Below are 13,204 nucleotides of genomic sequence, written 5' to 3' on the forward strand. Positions count from 1 at the left end.
AAAAAAAAAAAAAAAAAAAAGGCTATGAGACTTTGGGGTAACCCAACTCAGATACTGTGTTTCTAAGTAGGAACTCTGTCAACCAGTCCATGAAACTCCCACAGCAGCACCTTGTAGTTAAGACTGGAGGTTATTGGTAGCCCTCACAGCAGGGAACAGGATTCAGAACTGCACCCGCTCTCTGGCTTAGCCTTAGAGCCATCTTTCTAATGACAACTTCAGTGTTTAAAGCCTGAAGTGTGGAGGCGGTCAATAAGTAATTTGAATGCTTAGGAAAAAAGCTCTTGGCTCTTTTTTTCTGAAGGGATGGAGTGGAATTATTCTGGAATTTCTTTTCTCTGTGTTGCATCCACTTAAATACCTTCTACTAGTAATTTTCTTCCTTGTTTTATTTTATTCTCGTTACAAAAATGAGATGTCAGAAAATCTGACACATTGCTGTACCATATGCTTAGTGTCTATTTCCAGCAGCAGGTGAGAATCTCATGATTCAATTCCCACCTGTGCCAAGGTCATTTTACACCAATTTTCTCTGTAGGAAAACATGGAATAAAAGCAATAAAACCTGTGAAAGACATGTATATATGGGTTGCTGTGCACAGTTTCAGCATTGCCTATATGAAAAGGGAGTACATATATCCATTTCCATCCCTGTACAGTAAGTATTAAAACAGGAAAGCATTGCCTAAAGCCAGCATCACCAAGCCAAATGTTCTACAAGCCTGGTCAGACTCTGGAAAATAACTTGTCAGCTTCCTTCTGCAGCTCCATTTTCTTTCACTCTTTTAGTGTTCATGCTTAGAAACTTCCATTTAAAAAAAACCAACTGTACTTTCCTGTAATCGCCAGGTAAAAGGATAGGGTGGTTTAAGACATAGCACCTGATACTGGAAACTCAAATCATAAATGCCAGACTCGGTGAACCTACAAATCTGTCCTTCCTGGAACAAATGTTGATCTTGAAATCTTAGCATCATTCATCAGAGTCCTATTCCCCCACTTATTCATCAACGAGTCCTTGCCTTGAAGTAGGGTAATGATGTTTTCTCTCTGATGTCTAATTGCCAACTGGAGGGCTGTACAGCCAGTGATATCTTCCACGTCAAGCAGAGCACCAGCCTTAATCAAGGTCTTTATAATGGCCATATTGCCCTTGAGGACAGCAAGGTGTAAGGGTGTCCAACCCACTTTGTTCTTAGCATTGACATCTGCCTTGCACTCCAGAAGATTGATGACAGTCAAAAAGGAGCCCCGCTGGACTGCGAAATGGAGGGGCGCCCACTCTGACTTCTCAGCGATGTTGGGATCTGCCCCACATCTCAATAGCTCACAGACTACCAGCTCATCGCTGTAGCGAGTAGCCAAGTGAAGTGGTGTCCAGCCCATGCTTCCTTTGGCATTCAGTTTGGCATGGCTACCTTTTAGCAGGTGGATGATTTCAACGTGTCCTTTGAAAGACGCCAGGTGCAAGGGAGTCCAACCTTTGTCTGTCCTCAGCTCCACATTGGCTCCATATTTGATGAGTTTCTCACAGATGAGATACTTCCCCCTCACTGCAGCCAGGTGCAGGGCGCTGTAATGATTTTGATCCAGGCTGTTGACAGAGGTCCCGTTCTTCAGCAAATAATGGACTACCCTGAACTTCCCCCTCTCCACAGCAACATGAAGGGGGGTTCTACGGTTCTTCTGCTTTTTCTCCAGGTCCGCTCCTTGACTGGCAAGCAGTTTCACCAAGCTGACATGTCCAAAGCAAGCTGCCACATGGAGGGCAGTTTTCCCATCAACCTCCTGGGTATTGGAGTCAGCCTGGCGAGATAGCAGCACTCGGGCCACATTCTCAAAGTTGTTCTGTGATGCCAAGTGCAGAGGGGTCCACCCGTCACGCTCTTGAGCATCTACGTGTGCCTGGTGGTCCAGCAAGAGGCGTACAATTCTGTCATCCCCATTCTGAGCAGCAAAGTGAAGAGGTGTCCAACCATCATCATCAGGCATATTGATGTCCGCATCGTGCTCTATCAGAACTGAGCAGATCTCTGGCAACCTCTTCTGAACAGCCATAATGAGTGGGGTGTAGCCACAGACTACCTGGCTGTTCACACTGGCTTTACAGCTCAGGAGAAGCTTCACCTTTTCCACATTTCCCTGGATCACCATGAGGTGAAGTAATGCGAGGCCATTTTCATGGACTCTGCAGATTTCCTCAGACAGGATGTCCTCTGGACTTTCAACCTCACTGTAAGAAGGTGGGCTATGAACTTCCTGATTATCAGTTTCTAAAGGCAGGGGAAACAAAATAGGAGAAAGAGAGTAAGGCCAAGCGAAATAGCTTGGTGTGCACAAGATGGGAGGGAGAGCATGTGAATCTCCATAGTATGAAATGAAATAAAATTCATTTTAGAGATGGGGAATATGAAATGAGGCAAGACCGCTACGTGCAGTCCCTTAGAAAGCAGTGAGGCATTTGGCCTCTCCCTCATGGGAACAATATCTGCGATTTCCTGTATAGTTATTTTCCTTAACTTAAAAAGAAATGTCACTCGTGGAAAACTTCCTTGAGCCACATCCTTACCACTAAAGAGTGAGAAAATAGGCTATTTTTTGTAGGTGTTCCCTTCTTTATAATTAAAAAATAAAGTCCCCTACTTACCACCACTTCTGGTATCTCTAGCGAAGGTGAACTCTTCTTTGTCACTCTCATTTTCAGAAAGGGGAAAAGAAAAAGCCGTAAGACAAAGGTGTTTATTTGCATCCTATAATATTTGCACATCATTCTTCTTTGCTACTACTCTAGACTTTTGTATCATCATTCAAGTGATTTTTATCCAATCCTGTTACTGCATCTAAAAGTCAGCAAAGCAAATCATGAAACAAACAGGAATGCAGGAGCCTGAAAATGATCTCTGGGAATCAGTGAGATTTTTCTCTTCTTACGCATTTGCTCCCAAACATACATATATTCTGCTTCCTTATTGGAGCAAGTGTCCGTGGCAGCATCCCAGCTAGTCATTTGCTTTGTTGTACAGGGAACCCAAACACCCCCACCTCCTCAATCCGCTATACTCAGGCATCTTGTTTCTTGCTGACTGCACAACTAGGCAGAACCTCAAAATAGCAATAGTTCTCAACTGCTACTTCTCCCTGTATGAAGCTGACTTCTAGGCACAATTACACTCCAGTAGCTGGGCTAAAATTGTGACTATCCTGAAACCTGTTTTTTTTTTCTTAGTCAGAGAAAACATCTTTTTTTTTTTTTTCCTTCTACGAGGGTTGTTTAAACTGGAATGTCCTCAGTTCCATGGAGCTGGAGAATGGTCATCTGAGCACATATGCCAGTGCCATACGCAGAACCCCCATGATTCTGTGTCTACTTGAGCTTCTTTTAGTACTGAGGCCTACATGATAAACCCACCTCATCTGAGCAGGTAGAAAGCAGGGTCTTCCTCTTGGACTGTCTATCATTTAGCACACTGGTCAGCTTGCTAAATTTATTTGCAGGTTTCCTATCCCCATAAATGATTTACAGATGTACAACCTATGCAAGCACACTGTGCAAAGGTTGCTGAGGTGCCCTTGTTGTCTGATGATAAACAGTGATGAGAGAGGAAACACATTCTCAAGAACTGGTAAGAACAGGGAAGAGACTCGGTGGAGTTTCCCGAGCGGTACTGGGAAGCCTTCCTCACCTGCTGGTTCCCAGAGATGGCAGGCTTGTGGGACATCTTCCTAACAAGGCGCTCATTCTCTGGATCTACTACAAGGCTTTGTATCAGTGACAGCAGCATGTCTGTTTCTACAGGGATATCTACCAGAGCAAAAAGACTGTTAGCTGTGGAGACTGCCCAGATATTCCAAACCCAGTCAGTAGCCAAGGTTGTGGAAGTCTCCCACGTATCCTCCACATGAGGAGGAAGGAAAGAGGGAGAAAGAGGATGTGTTGACAGCAAATGGGTACCAAGCATTTCCAAGGCAACAGGCAATTTAACTGGCAAAGAGTTATATGCAAATTTATCCCCCACTTCTTAATCCATGCAGCTGACCTTGGCTAATCCAGATGACAATCAGCTACTACACCTGTAAAGCTTGGCCTCTGCTTAGCGTCTTGGTCCCAGCACCTCTTCATCAAGTCGACCATCTGCTGGCACTCCCCTGGCCAGTCGTTGCTGATGGGTTCTAGGCAGGGCCTCTTTCCTGCTGCAACCTTGGCTATAATGGCCGTCATGTTGGCTCCTGAAAAAGAGCAACGTGCACTGGGCTTTTTCTCTGTGAAGGTGGTTATAACAAACATTTAATAAGTGCAGAGCATATAACAAGTGTTCATACTTACCTGCATAAGGCTTCTTCTGCATAAGTACCTCCCAAATGACAATTCCAAAGCTGCAGGCAATGAGAGATCATGAGTAATCACTCCCATATGCACATGAACATAAAATTCACTTATTGCTTTCATCTTCTTGAGAAATGGGAAAATTAGGAAAGAAATTCTTCAGAATAGAAGGATTTCATCCCCCACACCAAAAGGACAAAATCCTGTGAATCATCACATACATCTCTGATGCCTCAGTGAAAGGGTTGGTGTAGTAAATGCATGTGGCCACACAAATCCTCCTTTGCTTCTTGTCTTGGGTTATTGTGCAGCATAATGGCTAAGGGGCTGAGGAATTTCCAGAACATATATATGTAGATTGTGTAAGTGGGCTGCAAAGCACTGTGGCCAAAAGGGAAAAAGTAAAGTGGAAATCTTTTCTCCACCTGTTACTGACCAAAATGAAGCTGAATACCAAAGTAGACAAGCAATATTACGGTTGTTTTAAAATCAAAATACGTCTAAGCAGCGACTACTATGAAAGAGCAGACACCGTTCTGTGCTCTAATCTTTCTCCTTTTCCATAACAACTTCCAGCAACCTAACAGGTGTGATGGAACCTCAGGCAATACAGTCTGCAGCTCACAGGGGATCAGTGCTGCACAGAGGGGCGTCTGGTAAGAGATAGATGATTATCCACAGATAATCCCCCTTCCCCTCACTCCCCACCACCAAGCTCAGAGTACCACACGTCACTCCCAGTGTGCTCCCCACCAAGGACATTATGCAAGGCAGAGAGCCGGAGTATAAACAAAATGATGCAATGTGCCAGTCTCTCTTGCTCTGTGTAAGAGCTAGGTGGCAACCCTGTGTGACCTCTGAACAGAAAGGCAGCCCTTACCTGTACACATCATACTTGATTCCTGGGGGCTTGCTGTTCTGGAGAAACATTTCGGGGGGGATGTAGCTCAAAGTGCCTCTCAAAGCAGAGCTTTCAATATATTGCATTCGGCTAGACTGCTCCATCCATTTTGATAGTCCGAAGTCCGAGATCTGCAGGCAGAAATAATGAGAACCTCCCCCACAATGCTCACAGTCTCGCCCCTCTTTATATTAGCTGGGAGATACCTCCATCCTTCATGATCAGAGATATAAGGAGGTGCCTAGCAGTTGCAACCTGATAAAACCCTGATAAAATTGTAGTCAGTGCTTCTCACTGAGTCCAGCAGATCAGCATTTCCTCCTAAGTTGGAGTCTTAAATTCCCAGTTCTGGCACAGATTGCCTGTATGATCGTGAGTATGTAATTTGTTTACCAGCTGCTTCTTATAAGCCCCAGTGGTCAACCTTTCACTGAGTGTTCCTGAAGAACCTAACTGACTAGGATTCTGGACTCATTTGGCAAAAATAACTTTTCTCTTATTCGAGAAATAACCTGTCCCTACAAACACAGCACTAAAGTCATACCTTGACATGCATATTCCCATCTAGGAGAACGTTCCCTGGTTTTAGATCTAAGTGCAGCAAAGGCGGTGTCATGCTATGCAGGAAATTCATAGCCAAGCCCATCTCATGGATAACTCGGAATTTGAGCTGCCATGACATTTTGTGAGTGGGAAGAATTTTCTCCAAGGACCCTCTTGCCATATATTCCATCACTATCCCCAAAGGGCTGTTGCAGACCCCATAGATAGTGACAATGTGCTGGAATTTGATTTTCTCCATTTTGGTTGCCTCCTCCATTAGGTAGTTCATACTGGTCCTGGGGAAAAAAAAAAAAAGAAGTGGAACCAAGAAATGGTATCAGTTGATTCACAGGCTAAGTTACTGTATAGTAGCTTAGTGATATCCAGCCTTTCCAAGCAGCCCTTCCTAACCCAAAAAGATTCATTCCAATTTGCCCCTTGAATTGGTGATAATGCAACTACATCAGAATCTTTTGCAGACTAAAATCTCACATAGAAGTTGTTATGATGACTTTTCAAAATGAGCTGAGGTTTGTTCGGGTAAATTCAATCACTAAGCTCTTAGAGGAAGAGATCAAAACTTCCATCTTAGTCCAGCTTGTAGAAGACCTTCAGCGATGACAGAAAACCTTGTCCATGTGCTTGATTTCACACTGTGGTGAAATTCCCAAGTGAGACTTCCCTGAAAACCTGATGCCAGGAGGGAGCAGGCACAACATGGTGAGCCATGCCTTTTTCATACACCACATGCCACAGCCTGCACACTGCTTGCAGGCAGCCAGGGTCCAAAGACACACTAACCAGCTGGGCTTGAGCATATGGAGGTTTGCATGGCCAGAGGGCATGCCTTGGCCATACCTATACCCATGCCCTCTGCCTGCAGCTTTCTGTCTGTGAGCATGGTGAATCTGGTCCCAGAGGGAGTCTAGACATGCCTGTCCATTGTTGCCAGCTTTGTCAGACCTGTTTCACTAAATCTTTACATCTCCCAACCTGCTGAACGAGTTGGGGTGCCCAGAGCACACTGACAGCAGCCAAGCAATAAAGTGCCAAAACTGCATTTAAAAAGCACATCCTGGGAATGAATATGAGCTTGCAACACTATGCTAGGCCATTAATAGCTCTAAACATAGCTCAGCTAAGCAAATCCTTCTTCTAGACTTCCTCTAGCAGTCTCCCCACAGTAAATGTACCTCTGCACTGAGGAATCTTAGGTATTGCCTCTCCCACCGTGGGAGAAAGGCTTAACACAGGAAGACAGTTGCAACCTGCAGCACAGAGGGCTGCAGATTGATTCTTCCTACTCCCTGGAAGATGTTGGGTGTGGAGAAACACGTGACCTCTGTGGTTTCTGGTTCCCTTCCTGGGACAATCACTGGGCACAGCCCCTGTCTACTTCTCTCCCAGGCACCCTGGGGGCTGGTGAGAGCTGACCTGCACAGGTTGGGCTGGATCCTGTGGCAGACCAGCCTTGTGGGGAGAAACAGAGGGACTGTGGTTAGCCCAGGAGGAGGAATTTGCACCATTAGCACAGGTACGTGAGAAGGTACAGCAAGAAGGTGGCTGTTGGACGAGCAGAGAGAGCCCCAAGAAATGAGGCTTGTAAGGGAGAAAAGCAAGAGCCTCATACAAGTCCCACATAAGAATCTGAGTGTTTCAGCCCTCTGGGAAATACTGTGACTTCATCTGTGGCTGTATTTTCTTTTCCTGTGAGTTCCCTGTGATTTTTTTTCTCTCCTCAGCCTCAACCATCCTGTGAACTATGAGCCTTTGCAGCTGACAGAAGTTGAGGCGAGAGCCGTCTTCCAGCCACTCTCTTTCCTTCTCTCAGGTGATGCATAGATTCAGTGGCATTCACTGAGCACCTGCCCTCCTTGCTTCCATATGCCCACAGGGATGTCTTCTATCAGCCCATAAAATCCATCTCCTGTTTTCTCCTGACAAGCAAAACCATCCAAGGGTAATAAACGTCCTGTCAATTTGCCCCATCATTTTGAAAGAAGAGTGCGAAGCAGTTGGTTATGCATCAAGAACGTGAGCAGATGGAAGTCACCACACCTTTGTCTTCATCCATAGCTACTGACGAGACACGTCGTTTTTACAAGCCCACAGACAGGAGTGCTAAGGACTTTTAAAAGCTCCTTTGAAACTTCTGCCTCCTTTGCCCCCCTTACTAGACAATCGTGCTGCTGTGCTTTTTTTCAAACCACTGAGTGGCCTGGAAGCTTTCGGTTTTGTGTTTGGGGCTTGTACTCAGTGCTGACAGATAAACGAGAACTATTTTATAATACACATGAGAAGGCTCATGACAGATTCATATGCCATGCACTCAGAGATCTTCTCCGTGGGTATTAGACAAACTGTACACTGAAGGTCTGCCTCTCACAAATGTGGAAACCTTCTAAAGCAAATAGAACCACCCATTGAACACCACCTCCCCGATGCACAGGACTACAGGACCAATGCTGCCAAATCTTATAACCCCCACAGAAAGGTAGGATTTTTGGCACAGCCATAGTGCAGGACAGCACAGTCTTGCCTTGTGATCCAGAACTCATAGGGGTTACTGAAAAGTGTAAGTCAGAGCAGCCTCAAGGCTGTTTGGACGTACGGAAGGCGTAGGAAAGCCTTTTATCACGCTACACTGGAGTGCAAAGCTGTATTAATGACAAAATAGTATAACTTCAGTCCCTAGGAAACCAGTACAGTAACTATTAAAGGCACACATATTGTTAGATATTTCTCCTAAACTCAGATTTTCCGATTTAGTTTTTCAAATCCTGGTGAACGCAGAAATAGTTCAAAAAAAAAAAAAAATCAATGAACATTTCTGTTCACATTCACCCATTCTTCTGGAGTGTACACTAGGAGCTGAGATAATCCAAGAAAGCTGTCTGATTAAATTTACTAGAGTTGATATGTGCAGAAGTAAAACTGATTAACTTGACTCTTTTTTTTTTTTTTCCAAAAGAGATGAAATGCAGACATAGTATGAAGATCATGAGCACTGCAAACTAAAGAGGACAGTCCCTGCTCAGATTGAACCACCTCAATTGTTGTCACTAACATGACAAGAAGCCATATGAGCATGTGATTTTTAACCAGGCAGGATGCTTCCAACTTGAACGGAATAAAATTTTAGAATAAATAACTTCATTGACTCAGTTGTTTTTTCACCAGGACTGCCTATACTCATTGTGGTATTGGCAGTGGTTGCAGTTACCTGGCTTTATTCTATCTCCAGAGCCAAGGCAGTCAGCAGAAGAGTCTCTGTGGGTGAGAGACAGAGCAAAAAGTAAACTGAAGGTGCAGGTGCACCATCAAGAGAAAAGAGCGTGTCTGGTAGGGTAAGGCAAGTGAGGGAGCAGAGAGCTTTGCCAGCCCAGCAAAAACAGCTGGAAAATCTCTGTTCCTCAGCTTTAAACCTGATGAATTTAATGACTAATTTAGTTTAATAGATACCCATTAGTCCCAGTGTCCAGTGAAAGCTGCAAATAAGTAATCAGGCAGGTTTGATCCACATGCCCATGCTCAGTTTAAGATGCCTTCTTCAGCCTCCAGATTTCAGCGCTAATTGTTCTGAGTAAGTGTTCCTTTCCCACTTGTACATGCACATACACACATAAGAGAGGCAGAACTCCAGATCACTAGTGTTTTTCCCACTCCCTTCGGATACCAAAAACTTGTCTTCCCAGGGAGAAAAAGCCATGCGAACATTTCCTTCAGAGTGTTAGCACCAAATCACCATAGATGGCTCTAACTGAGTTTGAACTGCTGAGCTAGAAGAGACCACACGGTTACCTCTCCATGCTGGAGTCCTGAAGCAGGTATGGAGAGCATTTCACTGCATAAACTGTCCTCCATTTCTTGTGCTTGACTTGGTACACATGCCCAAAGCCTCCGCTGGCCACTTTAACCCAGTCTTCTTCAAAATCCTCCTTATTAAAGACAGTTAAGCTGCCCAGTTGCCGGTCCCTCTCCGAAGTCATGACAGAAAAGGCAGCCTGGCTGTCTGCTTCCTGCTCGGGTGGTATCAGAGAAGAATAAAGGAGCTCTTCCTACTTCTGACGTGCATAGGGAGTAGGGAGTTACCCGAGATGAGCGTGTTACTTAGTGCCAAGAGGTGGATCCTCAGTGTCACTCTCATTTGGTATGCAGAGGAGCTGCATTACTTAACTCCAGACACTCGTACCAGGCTACTGCGCAGAGCTTGGCCAGCTGGCTGGACGTCTACATTTCCATGAGGCTGTGCTTCTCTCTCGCATCGAGCACTGGGTGGGCAAATGCTGAAAGAATACAAGATGAAAAAAGGTGCAATTCACAATCCTTTAGCAATTGCACGTGCTGAAGGTAAGATTCCTCACGTGAGGCATCAGTATACGCTGGGTGAAAGCAAGGCAGACTGATACTTAAAGGGAAGGAAGGCCTTACACAGAGAGAAATCCGCCAGGCGCCTGTGCAGCATTGCATGTCTGAGCTGGATGGAGAGAAGTGGAAAACGCTCCCAAAAGATAAAGAACAGAGAAGACCCCAGAACTAGCATGTGGTGACCATGAGTGCCTGAACCTGAGAAAATACTTAAACAGAAATACAACAAACATGGGGAACCCAAGGGGTTACCTCAGGGACAAAGGACACTGTCGAACGCCTGCAAGGGGCAGAGGAAAAAAACAGAGAATACTGAAGAGCTGGTCGGAGCAGTGTAACCTTTACCACGGGAGCACTAGTAACAGCACGTGTGGGTTTCTGCCTTGGCTCCCCAGCTGTCAAAAGGGTTTAATGACACTTGTCTGGGTCTCGTGCATATATGTCTTTAACGACTTAGCACAGGGATGATCTCTGTAGGTAAGTCAATGTCAAATATAACATGGCACTGGTTTCCTCAGCGCTACTGCAATATGAATCATAATTAGTATTTCTGAAGGGTAATTGTCATTGAGTCTTCACCTGGGATTTTTAGCTACATACGAGATCTGAAGAAACTCTTGGAGAAAGACTGATCCCGGTGGAAGTGCAAGCTACTTCTCCACTGCATTTGACATGAGGTGCTTGGGCGGCGGCCCGTCACTCACACCTGCAAGGCTTTAGGGAAAGAAGGAAAAGAAAAAGTAAAAAAGCCAGCCAGGTTCTGCAGCCTTTTAGGGAAAAAAAGCATTAGTCTGACACGTGATTGTGGTTGGTTCCCGGCCATTCTCTGAGAGTTGCCCCCCGAGGGGGATACTGCCTCCGGCCACCTCCACTCCCACTCGCCAGCACTCACCTGCCAACACAACTTCTGCGCTGCAGATGAGCACAATGGGGCTCCATTCCCTCAAGTTCGGGCACAGGCAGGACAAACCCTTCCTGAACCGCTCAAGTTTTATTAGAGAAAGATCAGGAGAAGGGGAGGGAGTGGAGGAAAACACTCCATGGCTGCGGAGTGGCAGCTGCTGCTGCTGCTTCACTTCACGGAGCTCACGGCTGTGCTGCACTTCTTGGCAACTCGCTCAGGCACATTCCAGGGTCTGTCTCAACTTTAACGGCATTAAAATAGAAGGTTAAGTGTGAAGCTGTCGTGCCGATCATTTACACCTTTACTGGTAACAGCAACTTGCATTTCTCAAAAGGATCCTTTCCTGCTTTTGCCCCCAACTGCGGAGCAATTTGACCCCAGGGCGGGCGTGGGGTCCTGAGAGCCCCATTTCCCCCTCGGCATGGAGACAGCGCCGCTCGCTCTCCTTACAGGGCTGCCCTTCTCTCTGGGCAGCCAAACCGTGGGGCAAGGTGGCAAAAGGCCAGAGACCCGAGTCCTGCTTACAGGGAGGTCACCCAGCGCAGCGCCGGCCAGGGCACCAAAGGTGCCGGCAACGGTCTTGTGCGACCGCAGCGCCGGTAACGGGGAGGCCCCTTTGCCCAGAGCTCCCTTCTCTCGCCCCGCTCCTCTCTTCAGCTCCTCCTCTCCCTCGCTCTGGCCTCGCAGCTCCTCACGATGCCTCGTCTTTCTTCTCCAGCAGCTGCTGCTTGGAAGGAGGGCGCAGTCAGGCGCCAGCTCCCCCACCTGGAGCACAGAGGGAAGACGGCCCGCAGAGCGCTCCCCCAGCCCCTACCCCGGGCTCAGCGACCCACCTTTCTCAGCGCCAAGGTGCCCAGAAGCCCCGAGGGAAGCCACAGAGCAGAGGCCCCAGCCCTGCTGCCCAGCTCAAAGCACTGCCAGGGCTGCCCGGGCCGGACCCGGGCCCCACTCGCAGGCCCCTCCGTTTGCTCCCAGCCTCCCGCCTTCCCCCGTGCCTCTTCCTCCCAAGCTGCTCCTGGGGCTGAGAGCAGAGAGAAAGAGGGCTAGGGCAGGTTCAGGGTAGGGCCAGGGCAGTGTCAGGGCAGGTTCAGGGTAGGGCCAGGGCAGGGGACGCCCAGCCCCACACCTCTGACAGGCCAGGGCCAGGGACACCGGCCTGCTCCCAGGGGGTCCCTCCCAGCACCTCCCGTTAAGCACAGGGGATGCTCATGGCCCAGCTCACAGGGGTTCTCCCTTGGCTCCGCCCGCTCAACAAGCCCCGTGGAGCTCCAGGCTTCCACCTACACCCGAGTTACGGGCTGGCCGTCCCGCCTGTGGCTCACCACCACGGTGTGCTTTAGGAGCCCCGCTTCCCGCCTCCACTGCGGAGACGGTGCCGCTCACCCCCCTCAGACAAACCACGGAGCAACATGGCAAAAGGCCGGCAAAAACCCAAAGACCCGAACCCTGCTTACAGGGACGTCACCCGGCACAAAGCCGGCCAGGGCACCAAAGGTCCTGGTGACACCCTTGCGCGACCACAGCCCCAGTGACAGGGAGGTCCCTTTGCCCAGAGCGCCCTTCTCTTGCCTCCACTTGTTGCCCACACTTCCTCTGCTCCTCCTCCCGCTTGCTCTTGCCCCGCAGTGCCACAGGATGGAGGCCTCCACTCTGCTCCACCAGCTGCTGCAAGGGCAGGAGGACGCCATCAGGTCTGAGATGGACGCCAGGCCCCGGAGAGAGCTCGCCACAGCACCAGCAGACCCCCAGCCACCCTTCCACGCCCACCCCCCTATACCCTAACACCCCCCGCCCCCCAAAAAACCCTCACAGATCGGCTTTTCTCACCCAGTTGGTGCTCCAGTGCTTTCTGCAGGGACGACTGTGATGGGCCCTCGTCCGCTCCGGGCTCCTGGCCGCGTCCGGTGAGGCCTGGACCCTGCTCAGCCCCTGAGGCGATGGTTGACCGCCTCTCCCCGGGACAGCCCTCCCCACGGCGCTCGCAGACCCCCGCAGGCGATGGCCGACCCTTCCCCGCGGCGCCAGAACCCGCCCCGAGGCGATCACGGACCCTCCCCACAGAGGCGATGGCCGACCCCCACCGGACCACCACTACAATTCCTTGTTGACTCTGCAGTTTGTGGACTCACTCATGCAGCAGCAACAAAAGGAAGGAAAGACATGC

The 13,204-nt window shown here is 48.4% G+C and overlaps 1 protein-coding gene across 1 annotated transcript; it reads right to left on the reverse strand.

Annotated features, from left to right (window-relative positions):
• Nucleotides 1–371: 371 nt before the first annotated feature.
• Nucleotides 372–9,757, reverse strand: ANKK1 (ankyrin repeat and kinase domain containing 1). The gene is made up of 8 exons (XM_074895022.1): nucleotides 9,570–9,757; nucleotides 5,770–6,064; nucleotides 5,205–5,356; nucleotides 4,325–4,374; nucleotides 4,072–4,227; nucleotides 3,684–3,802; nucleotides 2,648–2,693; nucleotides 372–2,273 (listed from the first exon to the last, which is right to left on the reverse strand). Exons 1-8 carry the CDS (start codon nucleotides 9,755–9,757, stop codon nucleotides 925–927), a joined length of 2,355 nt encoding a protein of 784 aa, XP_074751123.1. The 3' UTR covers nucleotides 372–924.
• Nucleotides 9,758–13,204: the final 3,447 nt, after the last annotated feature.

The sequence above is a fragment of the Strix uralensis genome, chromosome 26 (genome assembly GCF_047716275.1).
Source record: "Strix uralensis isolate ZFMK-TIS-50842 chromosome 26, bStrUra1, whole genome shotgun sequence".
NCBI lineage: Eukaryota > Metazoa > Chordata > Aves > Strigiformes > Strigidae > Strix > Strix uralensis.

What these genes read in the sequence shown, in the direction of transcription:
- ANKK1 (XM_074895022.1), bottom strand. Translation starts at nt 9,757, where the DNA reads ATGACTTCGGAGAGGGACCGGCAACTGGGCAGCTTAACTGTCTTTAAT. An exon ending in CAGGACTCCAGCATGGAGAG is followed by an intron (nt 6,065 to 9,569) that starts GTAACCGTGTGG and finishes TTTTTTCCCCAG; the next exon opens with GACCAGTATGAACTACCTAA. An exon ending in ATCAAGTATGATGTGTACAG is followed by an intron (nt 4,375 to 5,204) that starts GTAAGGGCTGCC and finishes CATTGCCTGCAG; the next exon opens with CTTTGGAATTGTCATTTGGG.